Raw genomic sequence first — 19,088 nt, 5'->3', positions numbered from 1 at the left:
TAATAACGGGTTATAAGATAATAAATTGCTATTAAAGAAGGTGGGACGTAGCTAAAATAAATCAATGGAAAGAGCTCGTTAGTTTCTCGAGTTGGACTCTACACAGCATCTATGACAACCCTTTCACATGGATTAATCGATTGTGCCGAAGGCAAGATAAATATCTTTTATGTTCGATAAGTTAATGCGTTAATTACGATAATTAAAATGATTTTATTTGGCGAGAAATCAACTTTTTCTATCGCATGAAGTTACTAATATAATTATTTATTTTATTTTTCAAATATCAAAATTACATTTGAAGAAATTATTCTTTTTATAAATCTTTTTAAATGTAAACAGAATTGGTGTTTTACTTTTAACATTCTGAATTAAAACTTAAATTTTGATTTATAATTACTTTAATAAAAATATAAAATTTACAGAATTTATAACAAGAAAGAAATTACTGTTAACATTTTTGTAATTTATAAGATTTAAATTATAAATTGTTATTGTTTTACTTCAAAAATTAAATAGGTTTTCGTTTCGTGCTTTTTAAATTAATTCGTGTTTTATACTTTTTAAAAACGTATTTATTTATTGTTTCTATAAAATATGCCACTAAAAGTTCTTAATTTTCTTTGAAACGTGAAATTTCTTACATAGAATAACATGCATAACATTTGAATAAAAATAATTGTTGGCCCTCGTAAATTAATTCTCAAAGAGAATTCATAAGCGATTTGTTAAAAATGTTGATAAGGCGTGAAAAGATAAGAGAATTTACGTAAAATATAAAAGGTTTTTTATTTAGATGATAGGAAAAGCAAACAATAAGGACAAAGTGTTTGGATTTGGCATCAAATTGATACGAGTAATCTCGCAAATGTCCATCTGTCATTGTTAATCTATCCAATAAAACTATAAAAAATGTTTACTTAAGAAATATTCCCCATTTTTAAAAATGTATACGTTTTCCTGTTGTTGTATACTTGATACAGGCCTATTTCAGACTTATCTATGTACTGTACATTAATCCATCGATACAGGTAGAGATTGAATTGATTTAATGCAAGTATTTTAATACTTCTCTTCAAAATTATGTACAACTTAATTATTTATAATATACACGTACAAAATATACATAAATAATTAAAATATAGTTTTATTAACGTTTACATTTTGAGAAAGCCAGGGTGAAAGTTTGCACGATTTTTATTACTTTGCATCTGTTAGGATTCTGCAATAAGTTTAAAAGATTTTGACTGCAATTCTATTATTTAATATCGTCAAACATTTTTATATCAGATTATATACTTTAAGAATTGTTTTGTTATAATGACGAAATTGTGACGTATTTTTTTGTCTTGACGTCAACGGTAACACAAATATTAAAAGCTCCACACATATATAAAGAAGGATAAATATTGATTAATAATTAAGGCTAAGTATATATAAACCTTACAACTTAATGAATAATATATTAAAAATTGAAGGATATGTGTTATGACGTCTGCAGTGACGCAACTGCTTAATATTTCAAACGTGTATTGAAGTACACTAAAGACGTTGTTTTTTTAACGTTTGTATACAACTTTGCGAGAATTCGATTTAAATGGCGTATCGTAAATGTAATCACGAAGGTTTCGACGAAAAATAGCCCGGTAACCTTTAGGTTCGTGACTGGAAATATAAGTTAAGCTTGCAATATTCTTCGCCCACATTTAGTCCAATGGAGATATATTTATGTGTTCGTTCACGTTAAATAATGACATAAAGTTGTAATTTTTCTGGGAAAATTCGATATTTTGATTAAATTTGAAATATAAAAAAATAGGAAAAAGTATATTTTTTGACGATAAATGCGTTTCTTTCGTCGCTTTCAACATCGTATTTTTGTTTCATGAATATAAACGACTGGGAAATGTCGTAAGAATGATAAGAACTTGATAAATTCACTCGATTTTACGTAGGAAAATTGGTAAAATATATAAAATATTGTGATAATTTAATTCGTGTTTTGAAGCTTTTATTCCTCGAAAGAACAGATATTTAAGAAATTTTATTTACGATTGAAAAATTGATACTAAAATACTTAAACTTATATAATGTTTATATTATAAATGCTTGTTTATTACCGATAAATATCTAATAAATCTAAAAAGCTGCGATAAAAATGAGTTTTAAAGAAAATAAAACCGTATTTATTGCAAATATTTTGAAATATTTCATGATAAATTTTCGCATAACAAGAGACAATGAATTATTGTCTCATCTAAACGGTTACTGTATATTATTTTTTAAAATAATACAAAATAATATTTAATTTTTTAAACAAAATAAAATTAAACTTTGATATTATTTTTATTTGTTTTTGTGATTATGTTAGTGGATCGAAGTAATATTTAATTTTGTTCGCTTAATTACAATTTAATTTGATCTAAATTTAGAGATTAGAGCGCCAATTGGCATTATAATCCAAATAAGGATATTATAACAGTAATTTGTTTTTAAGAAACTAGACATTTTAATTAAATTTCCAATAAATATATTTTATAATACATAACGCACTTTTAAAATATTTAAGTTAATCGTTTTGGAAATTTTGAGTATTAAACTTGCCTTAATCTACAATAGAAATACAAGAATTAAATAATAAAATCTATAAATAATTATTCGAATATCATTATTACAATACAATACTTCTCTCTATAAATTACCAAAACTCGTCATAATTTATGAATATCTCTGACATATAATGTCAAACGAGCAGGAAAAGGTAAAAAAATTTTTTTATAATTGTTCCATTAATAGAAATTATTTAAATGTTTGTAAATACACAACAGCAGTTACCAAAACCTCGTATTCCCGAACTTTCCCACACTCTGCAAAGGTTTTTAGAAGGAATTAAGACCATTATTACTTCAGAAGAATATAATGAAGCCGAGAACCTAGTTAAAGAATTTCAAAATCCGGGAGGAGAAGGAGAGAAGTTTCAAAATTTATTAAAAGAATACGCAGAAAAAAACGATGATTATGTAAGTTATTGACGAGAACTCGTAACTGAATAAAAGTAATTTAAATTATTTTAGAAAATTGAAGACTAAATACAAATGAAAGTTTGATGTCTTCACACAACCTTCATAACCTGAGAAACACAACATGAGCAAAGACGACATTTCTTTTCAGGCTCTTCGCTGTGTTCCTGCGGTTGTGAAAGATGTGAAGACATCAAATTTTCATTTGTATTTAGTCTTCAGTTTTTAAAAATATATTTGGAAATTTTTCAAAAAACACGTAGGCCTACATTAAAATTTAATTGTTACAGATTACTAGAGTTTGGACAGAAGAAATGTACTTGAATAATCGTTTACCGTTGCCAATATATACAAATCCGTTTATCTTGTTACCGAAAAAAAAATTTAGGGGAGACAATGATCGATTTTCGTACGTATTTATCAAAAATTAACAGATTTATTTGAATATATCTACTCTTATTTCATAACTTCTGGTTTCCAGATTCATTGCAAAATTTATCATATTTTGTCTCAAATTTAAACAGAAATTAGAAAGGTATTCACAAGTATTGAGTATATTTCAGTAAAATAAATATATATAAATATACTAATTATTTTAGTGGCGAGTTGAAACAAGAGTTGAAACAACAAGAAGAAAGTGATTCATCAATGGCCAACTATTACCGTTTTTTTAATGTTTATAGAAGACCAGGAGAAGAAAAAGATGAGCATGTATACAGCGATAATAGCAGACATATTATTGTCATTTGTAATAATCAAGTAAATTCCTATTCACTTTTTATCACAATATTTATAAATTTAATTACAATCACAATATAGGACCAATAATTTTTTTTTCATTTTGTTTTTGATTCTTTTTGTCTTGTAGGTACTAAGATTCTAAGTAACTCTTTTCTTCACGCCCATCATCAGTTTGGCAGGACTCACAATTTGATTCGATTTATGCTATTGTGCAAATAGGGCGAATAAGCCAAATGCACCTCGACCATAAACGTTCATTGTGTATTTGATCTCTGGATCACGTCTTGATTCATTATAGAGATTTCTAAGAAAGATTTATTCAAATAATTTACACTTGAAATTCTTTTTCTTACTGTTGAAGATTTTTTTATATTGATTATATAGGCATACATTCATTTATACATCCATCTTACAAATCTTCAAATTAATAGGTTTTGTTTTCCACCAGTGGCCGAGTGGGTAAAACCACCGAACACTGGTAATTCGTGGGTTCACGCCTCGTGAAGTTTTCCGAATTTTCTTTACGTTTGTAACACTTAAATAGGGCCAATTTTCCATTGAAAATCCTCCTGAAAAGCATCCCCCTAGCAGATCTCGCATGTGTTGCTATGCCTCCATTTACGTTTTTCTTCACATTTTCATCAATAGTAGTAAAATAAAGCTAAAAACTTTATTGTCCTACTATTAATAACTTTATTGTCCCCCTATTAATCCTACTATTGTCCTACTATAAAAGAGAACCAATGTCATTACCATAAGCAAATTTTTTACAAATCGACATCAGAAAACTACTTATCCTTATTATACATAAGAAGCAGGTTTAAACCTATATTTTCTCTGTCAGAAATTAATGATTTTATATGAATTTTTATGAAAATCTTACAAGTCAACCATAGTAAGAACAATACTAATTAAAATGAATTTTCCAAATTAGAAAATAAAATATCAATCTCAAAATATAAAATAAAATAATGTTAGAAATAAATACGGAAACAACTATGCAGGTAACTTATTATTGATAAAAGCTTTCAACATATTTCCAGTTTTTTATATTATTACTTCCCGAGAAATGCATACCGAGTGAGAAAAATCTTGAAAAAAGACTAAAAGAAATCGAGGAACAAAGTAAAATTGCTCCTACTTACAAACCAATTGGAATTCTGACAGCTCATAATCGACAACAATGGTCAAAATTAAGAAAAGATCTGATTAGAAGTAAGTATTTTATATGAACATTAAGAACTCAAGAAAATTCCTGAAATTTTTATGTTTAATTCTAATTATATATTTAGACGAAATTAATAAACAGTCAATCACACATATTGAAAATTCTTTGTTTGTCGTGTGTATGGACGAGTCCATCGAATCCTTAGAAGAGCAAAAGTACCCATACTTCAGCAAATTTTCGGATCAAAAATTCGAAATTATGGCTAATCACATCCTGCACGGGAATAAATCCATTCATTCCACTGCAAATAGATGGTTCGATGCGTTTCTTCAGGTGTTAACTGTTACATTTCCCAAAATATTATTTGAAAGAATTTTATCTGAATTTTTTTTTTTACTTCTTCCCAGTTTATAGTCACTAAAGATGGTACGAATGGGATCTGTATGGAACCATCGGTCGTTGATGGGATTTCCATGTTGCGATTCTGTGAACAGTTCTTAGCATTTCTGTACGAAATATATATATATATATATATATATATATATATATATATACATTAGCTGTTTATATACAGAAAAACTCATTTATCTATTTTTGTAGGAAAACACCTCAATCGGAAAGTGAAGCTGCAGAAAATGTAACTGCGTCAAGAATTCACTGGGAAATACATAAATCTTTCAATAATGAGATAAATGTGATAAAAGCATCAATCGATACGTAAACACATAAACACAGTTTTAATTACTAGAATAATTAATTAATAAAAAAATAATTTTATTTTCCTACTTTATAGATTAATTGAACAGGTGGATTTGAATATTGTGAAATTTACAAACTTTGGCAAAAATTTAATAAAACAGCAGAAACTTAATCCTGATATCTTCTTACAATTGAGTTTGCAAATGACAAATTTCAGGTTATATTGTGTGTAATGTTATAACTTTGGCCCACTAATTAAAGAAATAACGATTCCTTTCTCACACAGAATTTATCGATATTTTACGTCTACTTTCGAAACTGTGAGTTTACATAAATTTAGGTTCGGTCGCATCGACAACATTCGATGTGCCAACGAAGACGTCTGGAATTTAATGGAATCTATATTCCGTCCTTTTGAGAAAGGGGTTGGTATAACTTTATTTATTAATTTTTTAATGATGCATAATAGAATTGAGGTCATATATAGACAGATAAACTGGATAAATTTCGAAAAGCTATAAAAAAACAAGAAGAAATTCTTAGTTACGTAAGTAATATACAAATAAGTAAAGGATACCAAAAATTCTGCTTAAATCTGAAAATGTTTGTGAACTTTTATGTAGACGATGAAAGGAGAAGGCCCGGATAATCATCTTTTGTGTTTAAAACACATGGCTGCTTTAAAAGGTCTACCAGAACCCGCTTTTTTCAAAAGCCACTCTTACAAAGAATTTATTAATTTTCGTTTATGTTTCAATCGGGTACGATATACTTTAATTTGCATTTTTATCATAAAATGCTGAATTTGTCAATTTAATAGAAAATTCTGTTACAGATTACTACCAATCAAGACATCATAATGGGGTATTGTCCTCCCGTTTTACAGGGTTACGCCTGTACATATATTCTCCGCGATAATGATATCACATTATTTGTTTCATCTCACAAAAACGATAAGGAAACAAATACCAAGAATTTTGCTAACTGCTGGATGCATAGTTTAACGGATCTGATAAAAAATTGGGAATACTGCAACAGTCTTCAGGGTTTGCTTCTTTTCAGTTAAGTTTAAATTAGATTTTCATGGATGAAATAAATTAATTTTTTTATAGTTTACAAGCCGTGAAGTATAGAGTTAAAAGAAAAAGCAAAATGAAGGCATAGAAAATCTTTTGAAAGTATTTGAGAAAATTTTAAAAATGCTCTTTAAAACACCATACAAAATTCTTTACTGAAATTGGCTAATTATTAATCCTTTAATTAAATTTTTTAAAATTATTGAAACTAAAGTAAATTGTTATTGATCGATAATCACATAATTAATTATCGTCCTACAGCTTTTGAGGAATTTAAGTTGAAATCCAATACAGACATTTATCATATCTGATAAATCTTCATTTCTTACTTATGCGCCCATCAGTGGCCGAATAGATAACTAATCTATTGTTATTTAATGGGATAAAGCAACGTAATACGTAGGCCATCTGTCAAAGAGAGTGCCTTTCGGAAAGGTATTTTCTATTTAGATATTAAATACTAGAAAACTATTCGACCATTGGTCAGGCACGAACTCGAGACCATCTGTGTTCAATGGTTATATCTACTCGGCCACTAACGAGTAGTTTAGACTGTACTGTATTTATATGGACTAAACTAGCTGTTGATTAAATTAGATTGGCCTGAATTTTCAAAAATCATAAATTGCACTTTCTTTGTTAAAAAATAAGCGTCCATGAGTAATTTTGTTCACAGGTATCACACGTTAGGGTCCAAAGCCATGGCTATAAGGAGCTATGAGGTGGCTAAAGCCCTCTCAGCTTACTCAGTAGTGTTCATAAATAGTATATAAGCCTATTATAGTTTAACTTTCATCGCGTAAGCGTATGTTATTTTTTACACATGGGCAATAAAGCAGCACTAACAAGTAAGTTAATATGCTTAGTGCTGTCTGGAAAAGAAAACAATACCAGCCACAAGTTTCAGCCTTAATTTTCCTCTAATTTATAAATTCAGTCCTCCAACAATTTATTTCTGGCTACAATAGAGGTAATGTTGTAAATTAATAAAATTCTAGCAGGAACCCATAGAAATCAACGGTTTTATTCAAAATACAATCAATAAGCTCATTTAAAACGTGTCGTTCTATACAAAAATCATAAATACAGCAATTGTTTTTTGGGTGCTTCTGCAGGAGATAGTGTCTAGCTGCTATGAGGTTCCTATGAATTTTACATCCAGGTCACAGGGCGGCAATTTAGCATTCATAAGGCCGACCAACTTCATCTAGCGGGCTCCCAATTAACGGTGACGGTAGTGGCGACTCACCTGGTGCCAATCACCTTGTCCTGAGATTCACGAATAAAATTCTTAGACCTACCGACAGTCGGATGTTCAAGTTTACCTTCTCTTTGTTCTAGAATTGTCGAGAAATCTATAAATCTGCGCTAAGTGGTTGCTGCTGTGATCAATATTGACAAAACTAATTTATTTAAAAATATTTTATTGTTATTTTTAGTGTTAAAAATGTACAAGGGTTTATTTTACTAATACATACCTTTTTATTATAGATTCTAAAAAGTTAACAGTTTAGTTGAAAAATAAGTGATTTTTAATTTTCTTTTATTTTTTAAACGGTGTATGAGTTTAAAATAGTGCAAAAATCGTTTAATTAACGTATAATTTGCAAAAAACAATTCAGAGTCTGGGATGAGGAACAGAATGATCTAAAGGTTAAAAAAAGCTAAATCGCCAGATGGCGTGCTAGAGCGCTTCCCTTCCCGGAAACTTAACATACTCTGTTAAGCCTGAACCATTGCTTGTTTGTTTTCTTAAATTACGGCAACGCATTACTTGGACGATCTGCACTGCCGGGAGGTCTTTTTAAAGGTAACTGACCCCTATTCAGGCGTTACAGACGTGGAGAAAACCCAGCAAATTCCACGTGGCTAGCTCATCCTGTCGAGGCGCAAACCCACGACCAAATTCGTACAGTCGATTGCAGAGGCAGAGTTTACGTTAAACGGCGTTTAACAACAGAACGGTCAATAGAGGTTGGCAGGCTGAACCGCGGCTTAAAATGCGTTGCAAAAACGACGAGCATGTATATCTGAACGCCCTCTAAACGAACTTCGGCAAAACATTGGCTCTTACTTTCTTCGAAATTACTCTCTCCCGCGGAGAGAAATTTCAAAAAATTCCTTCTTAGTGTACATTCTCGTGACGTACCTTAGTGAAACGCAGTCAAAAATGCAGAAAACCGCATCTAAACTAGTACAGTAGAAGCCGAGTTCTTCAGAGTAAACCTTAATCCTCTCCCTCTCCCCGGCGGAGGGGAATTTCGAAAAATTCCTTCTTAGTGTACATTCTCGTAACATACTGTACCCTATGTACCGAATTTCAACTTTCAACTCCTAACCGTTTGTGTTCTGCCCTTATTATTATTATTATTATTACAACTCATTTCGATATTATAAGACGAAAAAGTATTAAAAATTTATGATAATAATTCACAAATTCACATTTTGCGGACGCTTGACACTAGAAGCCCAGGGCTTAAGCCCCATTGATTTCTACGTAGATCTGCGCCCCTATACACAATACATGCGTGCTGACTGGGTACTACAAGCTTTCGATACAATCTGTCCGTGTTAAATTCTTCGAATGACGTCATGCGCGCGCATTTGTTTGCTGTAGCAAACCACACGAGCTAGCGATCGAGTTCCGTATGCTTGGCACTAACTTAAAACGGCTAGCAGCTAGCCGTTTTAAGTCAATGTAAAAGCAAACACAAATGATAAGTTTTACACATTAGAATAAATTATTATTGGCATATTTGTTCTCATATGAAAAATATATTGACAGTCAAAACTTTATCTTAAGCGTGCGCCGCATGCTAAGCAAGCCCGGAGAATTCGCCCCTAGCAAAAGTATACTATTCTTTTTCGTTACTAAGAGAAATATGTTTATTAAAGCAATCGATAATTTATTTCCAATTAATAATTAACTAAAAATCACAATTAAAAGTACTCTATTACGCGTTAATATTATTTTTAACTAAACGAGAGCGTTTTCTTTTACAAAGTATCGTCGTCATTTCAGCTTTTTTTGTTCTCCGCTGTATTTCGTTCGTCATTTTATACGAATGATTACGGTTAAAAAAGGTTTAATAACACTTACCTAAATATGTTTAAATAAACTTTACTACATACGAAAATTAATCTATAAAAACAAAACACAGTGGCAATCTTAAAGCTAATGTCTGAAAGCAACGACAACGACACTGGTTGATAGGAAAGCTAGGACAAGGAAGAAAATATTCTACTATCAGTTTTCATTAAAGTAAACCTGACGAAAAGGACAAAACAAATTGAAAATTTCAATATTCTAAAATCCGTGGACAAATTTAAAACACGTGTGCTTATTTGAATAAATAAATAATATCGAATAACGAAGTTTACACTTACAAATTGTGAAATTTTATACGGAGAATTTCCAGAACCGTGTTAGAGAGAAACCGGAAATCGTGTTGTACCTGTATTTTCTTTTCTATTTAATTTTATTTTCTTTTTGTCGAGTTTTCCTATTTAATTTATAAACTGATAATAATTACTATTTATTTTTACATATTAAATTATTATTGTTAAATGATGACCTACACTACCAGGGGCGGATCCAGGAATTTCATTTAAGAGGTGCGCTACATGTCAATATCGGGAACCTTTGTACTGTAGTTCTACTATGGAAAACTCTTATAAATTGCTCGTATTATCACTACTTTTATCATCTAATACAGTGGTTCTCAACTTGTGTTCCGCGGAACAGAGGTCTTCTACAAACTTGCCTCGTGTTTCTCGAAAAAAATTTAATTTTATTCAAGTACAAACTACCACAATATATTACTTTACTCGTTGACACATGTAGAAAGTACTCTATTATTGTAGTTTGTTAAGAATTAATTATCATGTATTGTAAACCAATTGATGATGTTCCTGTCTGCGCTTTAAAATCCTCAACAAAGAGGGGTTAATATTAAAAAACCCGAAATGAATTTTAGCAAAGTAAAGTTTTCAGTTGTCTACTAATTATATACAATGAAAAGTAAAAAGGTATGAAATCGCGTAAGTGTAGTTACAAATTAGTGTGATAAATCTTTAACAATAAAAAATTTAAATCTATATTTTATTAATTTACAAAATTATAAAAATTGGGTAAAAAGCTTCAAAATTATAAATAGAAGTAATGTCACGCATATAATTTACTTTATCCTCAAAGGCAGTTATTTGAAGCAATGAATATTGACATCTTTGACAGCTGTTAGTTGAACAAAAGCGTGCGAAAGTTTCGACACGTGTACAGTACATCATCTTCGATTTTACACTGGCTTACTTGCAATAAATTAAATTCTTCGAAACATTTAACTAGCCAAAAATTTCAACCGGATTTTTTGTCAATAATTTGATAATATAATCGTATTTCGTATTCGGTGTGACATCGTATGACGCCATCTTGAATAATATAATCAGAAGACAAAATTATCAATCAATCACAACTTTATCTAAGGCCATATTTCTCAGAAATTTATGGATAAGAAGAATTAGTTTTCAGTAAAATTTCTCGACTTCTGCTTTAAATATATATGTTAAATATGTCGCTTATAATTTTCATCACATCTTACGAAGTTTATGATTATTGCTCAGTAATGTATAATTAACAATCAATTTAAAAGGGATCGTGAACTATAGTTTATGAAACGTTGACCTAAGGAACGAGTTTTTAGTTAGTTAAAAAGTTAAAGCATGATCTACTAAGTTACGATATTCAAGGATTTTAATATTAATTTTTTTTTGTTTTTTAATTTACAAAAACGTTTAGGCGCACATAATTTCTCAGGCAAGAAAGCGTGTGGCGATGACCAAAGAGGTTAATGCATTACCTTACTTCCCTGAGAGACCAGAGATCAAATCCGGTAGTTGAAAAGCACCAGAAATTTTTCGGGATAATCTATCCCGGGTATTCGGGTCTCGTCCATCACCACCCAACCCCCTCGTTGTGCGCTTGGCCGAACCCACAATAGACCTGCAAAAGGTCTTCTTAGTATCCGTAAGATAGAAAGAATAATAATAATAATAATAAAGACAAAAAACATTATTATTACGTAAAATTCTTCACAGAAACGACATTCGAATTTGTTCATCATATCACTTACTTTAAAGCAAGTAGATACAATATATATTAAAAATATATATAAATAAAAATAAAAAGTCAATCACTTACTATTATAAATTGGTAAATTATATTACTTTTATTTATTTAAAACATTCTGTAATAATAAAATATTCAACAATTATTACAAATAATTGATATGAAATAGATATAACAAAGATTAAATATAACCATCTAAATTTAAAAAAAACTAACAGAAAATAAATCATAAAATGATTTTTTATGTAACTGTCAAAATTACATTACATAAATTTTAACAGTATTACATTATGCATAAATTCATCCCATATAAGGCACCCCTCTGGATTCGGTGATAGCAACTTCTCTTCCGAAACCATTAGAATATTCTGTCACTTCTGTGCTGCCGTATGGAGTTTGCCTGATTGTAGTTCTGGATACACCTCCCATTCCTGGGTTCATCATGCTTGTTCCCATTCCCGGGCTCATCATGCTTGTTCCCATTCCCGGGGTCATCATCATTCCCGTGCCCATGCCTCTTGATCTCATTCGTGTAATTGGCGTTCCGTTCACGATGCCGATAAGGCCGACGGACATAGAAATGATGAAAGCAATCTTCATGTTTATAATGTGCATACTTCGTTTCTGGATTTACCGGAATTGGATTTCAGCCGATTTATATATATTTCAACGTCAGCTGAATACACATTCGTCTTCCTTTGATTTTACGTCAAAATGTAAACACAACGTTAACTTCTGTCATCGATAATAATTTCTAGTAAAGTTTCTGGTTACAAAAATTAGAAACAAAAAATGAAAATTTTACATACCAGAAAGGTAAAGTATAATCAAAAAGACTGAAGCAGCTAAAGGGGTAACAAAAATCACATCTGAGAAATGAAGAACATTGAAGAGTTCATAATGGAACCTGAAACTGATCTGACGACAGAAGAACGCCGAGAACTCTTGAATTAAGAAAACCAAGAAACTCGGCGAGTTATGTTTTCTTCTGAAAAAGAGGATTAATGCCGATATCTGCTATTAAAGATCTTTTGAAGTGGAGGATGTCAGAACAACGGTCTTAGAATGGCATTCAAACCAGGTTGAGGTTAATAGGCTTAGAGATCTCTACAGTTACAATGCTATTAATTACTTCTGAAAAATCCTGAAGAAGGGATAAGAGCTATTTACATTAGACGGAATCTTTAACCCCCACAAACGGAAAAAAACATGACTAATAAAAATGCAAGACTGTGTATATATGTATTTTTATTATTACATATAACTAAATGTAGTAAGAAAGTTTTTATTTTTTTTATTTTTTAGGGTCTTCAGAACGAATTAATCAAATTTCCATAAAAAGCTATGGTAAATCGATAATCGGTTAACGAACAATTCGGATACCGAACAAAGTCTTGGAACGGATTATGTTCGTTAACCGATCACCCAGTGTATTGTACTGTACAGTACATACCTTTTTATTATAGATACTAAAAAGTTAACAGTTTAGTTGAAAAATGAAAGATTCTTAATTTTCTTTTATTGTTTAAACGGTGTATGAGTTAAAAAATAGTGCAGAAAATCGTTTAATTAACGTATAATTTGCAAAAAGCAATTCAGAGTCCGGGATGAGGAACGGAAGGATCTAAGGTTTAAAAATAAAAACTAAGTTGCTAGATGGCGTGCTAGCGCGCTTTCCTTCTCAGAAACTTAACATACTCTGTTACGCTTGAACCATTGCTTGTTAGTTTCCTAAGTTACAGCAACGCAATATTTGGGCGATGCCTTTCAGGAAGTCTTTTTAAGGATAACTGGCCCTATTCAGGCGTTACAGACGTGGAGAAAACCTGGAAAACTCCACGTGACCAGCCCTCCGTGCAAGGCTCGAATTCACGACCGAAGTGTTCAGGGAACGGAACCGCTTGGCCACTGGTAGGCTCAGAACCATTGCACCTCTCTCAAATCTCTCTTCGCGGCAACGTATACATGGCAAGAGCTTTACTTAATATCTGAACCATGTTTGTATCTTCAGACGTTTTCTCAAACGAAGCTGGACAGTATTTGAGTCTTATCAAATTAATAAATAAAGTAACATTTATTATTATTAAGGGATTTTGGTTACAAATTAGTGTGATAAACCAATTTGTAACCACACTTACACGATTTCTCAACTTCTTATTTTTCATTGTCTGTTATAAAATTATTATTAGTTTGTTGAAATGCATTTCAGTTTTTTAATTTTAATTCGTTTTCAGTTAGCATTTTTTATTGAGGGTTTTAAAGCGCAAATAAGAACACCGTCAATTGGTTTACAATATTCATAATTGACTCTTAAACTACAATATTATAGCGTTTTTCTATATAGTCATAAAATTATAACTAATAAATTTCTAGTTCCATGAAAATTCTTATTCGTGTTTCCAATTTTACTTTAGCATTTTTGTGTTTCATGCCACTTTTTATTTGTTCTAACGTTGTTTAACTTAAATTATAAATGCTTAAAATCACAATTGTATTGTATATTTCTCAGTAACTGTTAAAAACAATTTCTAAAAATTACAGATATCCCTCGTATAACAGGGTAGATACATTCTTAAAAAGTGCCGTGTTATGCGAATTCGTGCAATACGAAACAAAGGATTAATGCAAAACACCGGGTAACGTTACAGAAGATAGCAAAAGTACTCGTATACTATTCTTTTTCGAAAAACCGGAAGTCGTGTTGTACGGGGATACCTGTATTTTCTTTTCTATTTAATTTTATTTTCTTTTTGTCGAGTTTTCCTATTTAATTTATAAACGGATAATAATTACTATTTATTTTTACATTTTAAATTATTTTTGTTAAATAATGACCTACACTATCAGGGGCGTATCCAGGAATTTCATTTAGGAGGTGCGCTACATGTCAATATCGGTAACCTTTGTACTGTATTTCTACTATGGAAAACTCTTATAAATTGCTCGTATTATTACTATTTTATCATCCAATACAGTGGTTCTCAACTTGTGTTCCGCGGAACAGAGGTCGTCTACAAACTTGTTTCGTGTTTTTCTCGAAAAAAATTGTAATTTTATTCACGTACAGTACAAACTACCACAACATATTACTTTACTTGTTGAAATATGTAGAAAGTACTCTATTATTATAGTTTGTTAAGAGTTAATTATAAATATTGTAAACCAATTGACGATGTTTCTGTCTGCGTTTTAAAATCCTCAACAAAGTTGAGTGTTAACTGAAGAGGGGTTAATATTAAAAAACCCGAAATGTATATTTTAGCAGTTTTTACTTGTGTATTAATTATAAACAACGAAAAGTAAAAAGATATGAAATCACGTAAGTGTGGTTACAAATTAGTGTGATAAATCCTTAATAATAAAAAACATAAATCTATATTTTATTCATTTACAAAATTATAACAATAATTGGGTAAAAAGCTTTAAAATTAAATAGAGGTAATGTCACGCATACAAGTTACTTTATCCTCAAAGGCAGTTATTTGAAGCAATGAATATTGACATCTTTGACAGCTGTTAGTTGAACAAAAGCGTGCGAAAGTTTCGACACGTGTACAGTACATGACCTTCGATTTTACACTGGCTTACTTGCAATAAATTAAATTCTTTGAAACATTTAACTAATCAAAAATTTCAACCGGATTTTTTGTCAATAATTTGGTAATATAATCGTATTTCGTATTCGGTGTGACATCGTGTGACGCCATCTTGAATAATGTGATCAGAAGACAAAATTATCAATCAATCACAACTTTATCTAAGGCCGTATTTCTCAGAAATTTATGGATAAGAAGAATTAGTTTTCAGTAAAATTTCTCGACTTCTGCTTTAAATATGTAATATGTCACTTATAATTTTCATCACGTCTTACAAAATTTATGATTATTGCTCAGTAACGTATAATGAACAATCAGTTTAAAAGAAATCGTGGACTATAGTTTATGAAACTTTGACCTAAGAAACAAGTTTTTAGTCAGTTAAAAAGTTAAAGCATGATCTACTAAGTTATGATATTCAAGGATTTTAATGTTTCTTTTAATTTACAAAAACGTTTAGCACATATAATTTCTCATTCAAGAAAGGAGGTGGCGGATGACCGAGGAGGTTAAGACATTACCCTACTGCCCTCGGAGACCAGAGATCAAATCCGGGTAGTTGGAAAACACCAGAAATTTTTCGGGGATAATTTATCCCGGGTATTCGGGTCTTGTCCATCACCACCCAACCCGTTGTAGGCTTGGCCGAACCCACAATAGGCCTGAAAAAAAGGTCTTCTTAGTATCCGTAGGGTAGAAAGAATAATAATTAGTGATGTAACGAATAGTATATTCGGCCTCAGCCGAATACCGAATATTCGGCTAGGAGCGTGGCCGAATACCGAATATTCGGCCAGGAGCGTTGCCGAATGGCCGAATATTCGGCCAAACTATTCGGCTGGATTAACGCACGTACGAAAGTTGGCGCGCAAACCGCATTATGGCAAAGATCGCGCACCGTGCTCTCTATTGGCCCGCTGTCACTACGATTTTTTCTTCCATTAGGTCTAAATTATTTAAATTAATTAATTAAATTATAATTATTAAAAAGTTAATATGAGATGGAACCTAACGTCTACCTCTAGTGCCAAATTGGTTTATAATTTATGTAATAGCCGTAAATAGCCCGCTATGATTCGGCAGTTGTTGGTATTTACATGTAAGTTATAACTTATAAGTTATTTTATTTGCAATCGATCATTTTAACTTTTTAATTAAACACTAAAATTTTGTTTTTACTACGTATTTGTAGACTGAATAGTACCCTAAGGATATACTTTAGTGGTGACATAATATGGTCTAGTTTCTCCCCAGTTGTGGAACAATTCAAATATATCGTATAAATATTAAAATATACGCAAATACGAATATAACATAATTAACTAAACAATAACATTAGTGCCCGATACATTCTAACCTACACGCCATCAATGCCATAAGATATCGGGCTAGATAAACGCTATAATATTATTTAATTACGAAATAATTTAATACTAGAGTTAGATGCTATTTCTTATTAACTTTAATAATTATAGTTTAATGTTCAGCATTAATAAAAGTAACAAAAATGATTAATTTACTGTGTTTTTGTTATTTCTTACTCCTGTTTTTAGGTACTCGGTATTCGGCCGAATAGTGAAAAATAGGCCGAATAGGCCGAATACCGGGTAGTAACCGAATATTCGTTACATCACTAATAATAATTAAAAAAAAGACAAAGAACATTGTTTTTACGTAAAATTATTCACAAAAACGACATTCGAATTTGTTCATCATATCACTTATTTTAAAGCAAGTAGATACAATATATATTAAAAATATATATAAATAAAAATAAAAAGTCAATCACTTACTATTATAAATTGGTAAATTATATTACTTTTATTTATTTAAAATGTTCTGTAATAATAAAATATTCAACAGTTATTACAAATAATTGATATGAAATTGATATAACAGAGAGTAAATATAACCATATAAATTTTAAAAAAAACTAACAGAAGATAAGTCATAAAATGATTTTTAATTCAACTGTCAAAATTACATTATATGAATTTAACAGTATTACATTATGCATAAATTCATCCCACATAAGTCCCCGTCCCCATCCCCATAGTCCCCGTCCCCATCCCCATAGTCCCCGTCCCCATCCCCATTCCGGTTCTTGTTTGAGTAACTTGTGTTCCGTAACCATCAGAAGTTACTCTCCTTGATTGAGTGCCATATGGTGTTCTTTGAACTGTAGATACAGATTCATATCCATTTGTAAGAGGCATTCCTCCCATCGTTCCATATCCTCGAACTGGCGTTCCGTTCACGATGCCGATAAGACCGACGGTCATAGAAATGATGAAAGCAATCTTCATGTTTATAATGTGCATTCTTCGTTTCTGGATTTACCAGAATTGGATTTCAGCCGATTTATATATATTCCAACGTCAGCTAAATACACATTCGTCTTCCTTTGATTTTACGTCAAAATGTAAACACAACGTTAACTTCCGTCATCGATGATTAATTTCTAATAAGTTACTTGTAACAAAAATTAGAAAACAAAAAATGAAATTTTACATATGTTAGGCTTAATTAAAATATTTTTTGGTTATGGAATGTTCTTTACTTTTAAAATAATACAATTTGTACTTTTACTTATCTTTTGAAAGGTCTTTTTTTCAGTGCCCATTGTTAATTAGACTAGGCCCATAACGGTGGCTGCCGGATGATGAAGGACGAGGCTCGACATATCCCGATAGAAACAAAATCTTTCAAAGTTTTTTGTTTGTAATCAGGATTCAAACTGGACTATTTTAGTACATCAGTTAACGGCTGGCAATTGAACTTATAAATATAGTTTTAAAAGTTGTTTAAAATATTTAATAATTCACTCTGACTTAGAAATATAAATAACAGCAGCAAATATTAAGAGAACGATTTCTAATATTCAGATTTTGTATCGAACGTTACAAAATTTTTACACAAGGGATTCAAAAGTAGGTGTATACAATTGTTATTATGGATAAAACAAGGAAAAAAAGACTATTTTTTATAAAAAGAAGTAAATTACAAATAAGGAATACAAAATAATAAAAGATAAAAAAAAATAATAATAATGAATACCAAACATTGTTCTGTATTTCTCAGATTTACAACTGTAAACCTAGTTTAGCACCCTTTACCGTATATGATGGGTACTATAAAAGTGATAGGGGGTGATCCGACCGGATATGTGGGCCCCGTCCCTTACTATCCGGCCGCCCATCGTGGGCCTGGCCGAACCTATAATGAGCTTGCTAAATGAGGCTCTCTAGTGCCCACAGGGCGGAAAGAGTTAATAATAATAATAATAATAATAATAAACTATAAAAGTGTTTATTGATGAAGCATTACTCAGCAACGTCACTGCAGACAATGATAATGTAATATAAAAGTTTGGATGTAGGGAGAATAAAAATTGATTTAAAAAACCTCAAATTAAATTTGGTAATTTTATCCAGAGTTATGCTTAATATTTACTTGTAAGAGTTATCTTATTCAAAAGAATTTCTCGTTTAACTATGATAAAACCAAATTTCTTTCATTATAAGGTTTTGTTCAAAGCATTCTTTTAGAATTTATCGTAATTGTTAAAAGAACTCTTAATATATAATTCTGTACAAAATGCTCATTATTCGAATGCTTACGCAATGAGCCATGTCTAGAAGATGGCACTAAAGAATAAGAATC

The 19,088-nt window shown here is 30.7% G+C and overlaps 2 protein-coding genes across 2 annotated transcripts in view; one reads left to right on the top strand and one right to left on the bottom strand.

Annotated features, from left to right (window-relative positions):
- LOC136986219 (nicotinamide N-methyltransferase-like) overlaps positions 1 to 19,088 on the bottom strand; it is a 257,802-nt gene that overhangs the window by 80,379 nt on the left and 158,335 nt on the right. The window lies entirely within an intron of this gene.
- LOC136986243 (choline O-acetyltransferase-like) lies at positions 3,655 to 6,776 on the top strand. Its single transcript, XM_067283739.1, has 11 exons — positions 3,655 to 3,779; positions 4,805 to 4,976; positions 5,054 to 5,262; positions 5,337 to 5,437; positions 5,530 to 5,646; positions 5,723 to 5,845; positions 5,915 to 6,053; positions 6,116 to 6,175; positions 6,252 to 6,389; positions 6,464 to 6,674; positions 6,741 to 6,776. The coding sequence occupies exons 1-11, from the start codon at positions 3,669 to 3,671 to the stop codon at positions 6,752 to 6,754; spliced, it is 1,395 nt and encodes a 464-aa protein (XP_067139840.1). The 5' UTR covers positions 3,655 to 3,668; the 3' UTR covers positions 6,755 to 6,776.

The sequence above is a fragment of the Centruroides vittatus genome, unplaced genomic scaffold (genome assembly GCF_030686945.1).
Source record: "Centruroides vittatus isolate TY-2023 unplaced genomic scaffold, ASM3068694v2 scaffold_1015, whole genome shotgun sequence".
Lineage (NCBI taxonomy): Eukaryota > Metazoa > Arthropoda > Arachnida > Scorpiones > Buthidae > Centruroides > Centruroides vittatus.
This window is presented reverse-complemented; position numbering and strand designations above follow the sequence as displayed.